Source organism: Malaya genurostris, chromosome 1 (genome assembly GCF_030247185.1).
Source record: "Malaya genurostris strain Urasoe2022 chromosome 1, Malgen_1.1, whole genome shotgun sequence".
NCBI classification, from domain to species: Eukaryota; Metazoa; Arthropoda; class Insecta; order Diptera; family Culicidae; genus Malaya; species Malaya genurostris.
In genome coordinates, this window is record NC_080570.1 from 92,703,982 (window position 1) to 92,710,853 (window position 6,872).

The 6,872-nt window shown below is 35.6% G+C and overlaps 1 protein-coding gene across 1 annotated transcript in view; it reads right to left on the reverse strand.

Moving 5' to 3' along the window:
• The window catches only part of LOC131440738 (cytochrome P450 4g15), a 30,065-nt gene extending 25,244 nt beyond the window's left edge, over positions 1-4,821 (reverse strand). The window contains exon 1 of the mRNA XM_058612269.1: positions 4,381-4,821. Within this exon, the coding sequence (XP_058468252.1) occupies positions 4,381-4,600 (220 nt within the window). The 5' untranslated portion in view covers positions 4,601-4,821. The remainder of the gene's footprint in view (positions 1-4,380) is intronic.
• Positions 4,822-6,872: the final 2,051 nt, after the last annotated feature.

Sequence of the window (6,872 nt, forward strand, 5' to 3'; positions counted from 1 at the left end):
TTGTATAGAACCATAAGGCCATTCATTTGAATATTAGTTTATGAAAATCAGTCACGCCATATCTGAGAAAATTGAGTAAGTAATTTGAAATAGGATTTTTTTTGTAATCACTCTGTATTTCCGGAAGTTGGATCAAAATCAAATTCAGGAATTTTCTATGGGACTTTAAGACCACTTATTTGAATCTGATTTTGTGAAAATCGATTCAGTCTTCTCCGAAGAAAGTTATTCCGGAACCGGAAATTGGATTTAAACAAAATTCAGGAATTTTGTCTGGGACTATAAGATCTTTCATTTAAATTTCCGATAAAAGTTGGTGCTTATTTTTTCATTTTTTTGCACATTTTACCACATAATCCCGGAACTGGAAGTCGGATCCAAATACTATTCAAATAGTTTGTATAGGACCAAAAGTTTGTGAAAGTCGGTCCGGCCATCTCCGAGAAAAGTTAGTGCAAAAGAACGTTACATGTGCACACACACAAACACACACACAAAGAGAGAGAGAGAGAGACATGTTGCGTTTTCGACGAACTGAGTCGAATGGTATATGGCTCTCCGGGTCTCGGTTTAAAAATCGGTTTTAGCCTTTCTATATTGAAAAGGCAAAAAGAAAAATTTAATTAGGCTCAAGTTTGAAAGGTTTTTTTATTTGTTTATGGACTTTTAACTTATTTAATGAAATAAACAATAAGGCTGTTTTTTTGGAATCGCTTATTTAAAAGCTGAGGAAAATACGCACACTTCATGTCTTGGGCGAATTTTTGTATTCTTATTACATTTTTCAGTAGAGGCTGTTAAAAATTAGTTTTTTTTGTGACCACGGAACTTGAAATTGATATAAAAAAAAACATCGATCATTTTTGAATTCTCAACCGAAGAATGGAATAGTTAGATGGAATTTTTTTTAAGACTGATTTGATGTGGATTGCTACATTTGCCTTTATTATGTGGAAAGGCTATACAATCACTGTGAAAACTGAGCAAATGTTGTGTGTGTTTGTGACAAATATTGTCACTCACTTTTCTCGGAGATGGCTGAACCGATTTCCACAAACTTGGATCAAATAAATGATCTATTTGAATCATTTGAATCGGACTTTCAGTTCCGGAATTACAGGGTGACATGGATGTGAAAATGGTAAAATTTTGTTACTCACTTTTCTCAAAGATGGCTGAACCGATTTTTAACTTCTTGGATGCAAAAGAAAGGTCTTAAGAAGCCATAAGAATATTCCAATTTTCATTCGGATCAAACTCCTGGTTCCAGAGATAGGGTGCTTAGTGTAAAATTGTAAATTTCAAGACTTTTTTTCTTGAGCTACCTTTTTATATTGGCTAATTAATTTTTTTACTTTGCTGACCTTAAGGGTCTGTAACTAAATAAACCATTGATAGTCTCATAAATGATTTGTTGAATTTTATTGAAGTTCGACTACCAGTATATTTTCTTTCTCCAAAATTCAAATCGTTATAGAGAACCGTATGAAAAATTTTAGGTCTTATTAGTGTATGGTTGAATGAACCGAATTTCACTATGCCTATATCCAGCTTTCGGTTCCGAGAGTACTGACAATAGTAATCAAATGTGGTAAAATGGAGCTCACTTCACTTGCTCACATATGATTGAATAGATTTTTACTAACCTAAATTCAAATGTAGTTTATAGTAGTAACATTATGCAACAGACATCTTCAAAACTCTTTCCTAAACTTTTTTTGAATTATAGTATTTCGATGATTTTTTGCTGAATTGAATGATATGAGAAAGGCATCATTGCACCACCTGGGGAATTGAAACATGTTTTAAAAATTCGAATTACTTTTGTAATCGAAACGTTTCTAAAACCACAAAACAAAATAAAATGTAAACCTATTTATGGTGTTCATAGATTGGACAGGTTTACTGAAATTAGTGGTGGAATGACAATTTTTGTCTAACGTTGAATCCAACATCGAATTTTACCCTTATCCAATACTACAGTTATTGAAAGCTTGTGATTTACGAAATTCTGATCTGATCTGAATTTTTCGTAATAGGGTATCTGCATCATGCATGCTAAGCATACCTCACTGAATACTAAGCAAAGTAATCGAAACGGTCGACTACTTCATAATCAACTCTCTGCTGGTTCCTATTCAGTTTTTTTCCAAACAACCTCACTGCAGTGCATGGTTTCTTTTCTGTAAGAAATCCTTATACAATTGATCTGATTCTAATTATTCAGAGTCGCATTTTTTAAATAGATTACTCGAATCTAGCAAAGTCTTGGCATTACATTCCTTTCGTGGAATTTGGTCTTTCTGTTTCAACAGACTTCGCAGCCGATTCTTAGCGTACAGAATCATTGCATGGCTAGTACTATGGATCCTACTGACACTAAGAATCCTTCCAGGTCGGGGCTCGAACATACGACAGCTGGCTTGTAAGACCAGCGTCCTATGTATTGAACCGCCAACCCGGGACAATATTATTACTCGAACCTACTTTGAATGAATAAATGTTTATTTAGCAAACGGAATTCGATTTAGATCATATACCAATAATATTCAGAATTTTGAAAAGATCAACAATTAATCCAATCAGTTTTTATGAAACTACTAGAGAGTTAATTGGTTAGGGTAAAGACGCACACACACTGAAAAACAATGTGAATAATGAAATAGTTTTAGCAAATTTATGAAATAGTTTTGGAATATTCTACTGATATCGATACAGCAATAAGTCGTTCAAACCATTACATAAATAAAACTAAATTCAATTCTCATCGTGTGCAATCTTCAACTGCGCATCCGTTTGAAGAATGTTCGTCGACGGCAATATCAACGTTTTTGTGGCCTTGCTATGAAATCCATAGTTAATGATCTACCAAAGGAAATATACCATACATTTTTTCCTTTGCGAAATGACAGCTACGCTAAACAAATTGAACAAATCAAATCGTATCTGAACCTTTCCATAAAGTTTCAAAAGTTCCTAAGAAACTTTAGAAACTAATATCAGTTATTAATGAAGGAAATCAAATAGTGAAAATCCTGTGATAGTCCAGCAGAAACACTCTCGAAGACATTATTTGAGTAAGAATGAGGTCTCAGACCATGATAAACACTATAAAAGCAACAAAATCTGTTGGTTCATCCGCTATAGTTACTATCCTAGACAATGTCAAGACAGTGATTGGTTCATTGGTTTAATAGCAAATATCCAATCTATTTGATCCACATGATTCGAAATTATTTAACTGATCGTACTCTTTGGGCTGTTTATGAGTACTTAAATTATCTTTCCTAATAAGTCAAGAGTTTCTCTCCTCGTAAGCCCGGAATTACTTTCCTTACGCCAAACAATAATTACATTAACACATTGAATTGGTTGGATTTGACGTACGATAAAATTCCTACATTCAAGGATTACATAGGAAGAATCCATTAGTTAATAAGTTAGTTTACAAGTTCCTCATCAGGTATCCTTTTAACTTCAAAAATTAAAAGTTTGGAAGAAAATGATGTACTAATGGTAACCCAATCATGTATATTATAATGCTGAAAAGTCACATGAAACCAAACTAAAATTTTAGAACTGTAAAATGAATGTATAACACAATACATCCTAAACAAAACAAAATAAATACATTTAGTTAGTCACCATTAAATTCTATTTTGATTCACATTTGATTCGCATGGTTTTTTTGAAATGATATTTATTGTAACAGTAGTTTAGCACTTCATAGGCATTAGAGGAAAACGACTTAAAAAGTTCTACGTTCATACGTGGGGTACGAAATTCTATATGTATTACGAAATTTATATTTTAAATTAGATTTTTTTCTGAGGAATTTTCAAGTTCTACTACATAAGACTAATATACTCATGTTTAAGAATTCTTGAAAAATATTGACTTACTATAAATTTTATGTACGGATGTAGTAAAACGTACTTCATGTTCAATCAGTTCTGAAAGCGGGAACAGTAAATATCATAATTGAAGTACATTGTGTGGGTTGCACATAATTTGGTTATGATGCAGTTGAGAGCAATTTGTTCTAATGTGTATTATCTATGCTTTCCTTCAAATCGTAACACTTAGAAGTATACACACAGGCATTTCAGCGATGAAGATTTTTTTGTGGAGGCACGTAAAGGAACTTGGACTACTTTAACTACTGTATGTCCAATTACGACTTCTGTTTCATAACATTTCAGATTTTATCCGAAAATCTTACAGTCCAAATTATGCCAGTCTCTTCTTATTTTATAATAAACTCAAAACATCACTGAATTCATATTTCAAAAACACTACAAACTGTTTTTCAATGTAATAATACCAGCTCATTGCTACACTGTCATGAATCGAACGGATTGGAAGTTTTTGGATACTCACAATGTGAACTTCCGATTAATTCCAATGCATTTCCAACGATTGGTAGTCCCGGTGGTCCTGGTATTTTTTCGGCGAGTTGCAACATATGCCGCCGGGACAAACGCCAGTAAATCAGCCAAAGTAACAAAGCCGGAACTAATAGAAAATAAAACACATTCATCGGCGAAGCAATATTAGCATTCGCCGTTAACTGATCTGCTGGTGCCACCGAAGCTGACATTTTCCAATTGTTAAATCACTGGTCGTCAAATTTTTTTTCGATCAAAATACACCACCGTTAAAATTTTATTCAATTATCCTATTCACTACACTTCGAATCTTCGATATGATTAGTTGGTGTTATCCATAGCTGAGACTTTAAAAAAAAACATGCAAAACAATACTGATCAAGCTGGATGTATGCTATCACCGCAGTCGATTCGCCGTAACTGACTGATCGAGATTTTTGTAAATTTGTTTTTATAGTCGCTACATATTCTCACCCATTCTGGTTGTGTAGCCTGGCGATTTGCAGCAAGTGATTTGTCGCAGACCTGAGTGCCATGGCGTATGATAGTGTACACCTAACACGCGTATATCTAGACTTGCACATGGATTTAAAGCGTATGCACGTATGGAAAATTTTACTTGTTGCTGTTAGTATTGCTAGTAGATACGCGTAACGATAAAGAGGACGAAGTATAGACTTACCGCTAGCATGACCAGATTCTGCAATAACATTTTTTCTGTTTCAACAGAAATCTAAGGTTGAGTTTTATTGATATTTAGGATTTAATGACTTATTATTATGCCACTGCATTGTTCTACAGATTTAAGTTTAAAACTAATTGCTATTATGGTTGGATTCGTCGTAGTCAACACATTTTAAAAGTCTTACATCAAATCGCTTGCTCAATTTGACAGCTTGCATAATACCATGCGTACAACGCGATAGAAAATTACTGAATTAAAAACATGATTGTGCACGAATTGAGAGAATAGTTAAGCTCTTGACTCTCATCAAATAGCCACGTGAAGCTTAAACATAAAAAAACCCTCCCGAAATCAGAAACAGAAACAAAAAATCCGTTTGATACAAAGCGAACATTGTCAAAACTAAATATAAGGAAGTTTAATCGGGGACAAAATAAACCACAATAATAATAAGACACTAAAATTATGACCGGAAACAGAAAGTGCGCGAGCTGTTGGGCTTTTGCTTTTGGCTTTTTTGTGCAGATGAGAAAGATAACCTGCCGCTGGATCTTACACATACTTATTTAGAACTGAAAAGACGAACGCAAGCGAACGTCGAGTACATGTTTGGCTGGATCCATTATAATACGTCAGAGAACATAATGATTATGACGACAATGGACTGAAGTCTTGCTTCGAAGCGGCACGTGTGCCTGGAAGGGAGGCTTAATGAGTCGGAAAGGTCATGATGCCGGTTTTCTGGAATTGTCATAACATAGTATACTTTTGAAGGACTACTGCAATGCAAATGCAGATTACACTTGTTTATGAATGTGTTTAAGGAATTGGTATATGGGAAGCATGTATAAACTATCCCGACTCGCCAACACATCCCGAACCGGAACCTCAAACGGTCTACCTCGGTGATTCCAGTTGCCGCGATACTCTACGCACAACCACACGACATGCTCGATGTCCTGATAACCGTCGCCACAGGTGCAGAGATTGCTCTCCACGAGCCCAATACGCCGAAGATGAAGGGTTCACGTATTTTACCCAGAAAATATGGGGGATACTTTCCTGGCTTCATTGCCCGGAGAGCTTCTATTGAACTTAGGCTGTCCGTGACAATGAAGTAATGGTCTTTGGGCAAGATTTCAATTATCTCAAGGGTATACTTAATGGCAGCGATTTCTGTGACGTAAACTAAAGCCTAAGATACCGAAGCCAGTGGACTCGTTGATGTTCACAGTTAACTGTTCTAAGTTTATTATAAAAGATATTAGGGGCCACTTGAGGGTGTTTGTGATCTGGAATTCCACGAATCTCTCTTCTCGTGGATGTGTCGAAAAACACAGTAGAATCAGAAGAATCCAAGAAATGAGCACAGGTGGAAACAAACCAAGAAAGATTAATTCTTTGAGCCATGTATTTAAAATACAAGGACAAAAAACGGGTCTGAGAATTGAGCTCGACAAGCCTTTCAAAGTTTTCAATCACCATCGGATTCAAGATGTCGCATTGGATTAGCAATCGATATGAGAGATCCCAGAATCGGTTTTTCAACGGTAAGACGCCCGCGAGCACTTCGGGACTCGTCGTATGAGTCGACTGCATGCAACCTGAAGCAATACGCAAACAACGATACTGAATTGATTCCAGTTTAATGAAATGGGTGTTTGCGGCGGATCGGAAGCAGAAGCATCCATATTCCATTACGAACAATATCGTTGTTTGGTACAGCCTAATCAGGTCTCCTGGGTGGGTACCCCACCAAGTTCCGGTTATTGTGCGAAGAAAATTGATTCTCTGCTGGC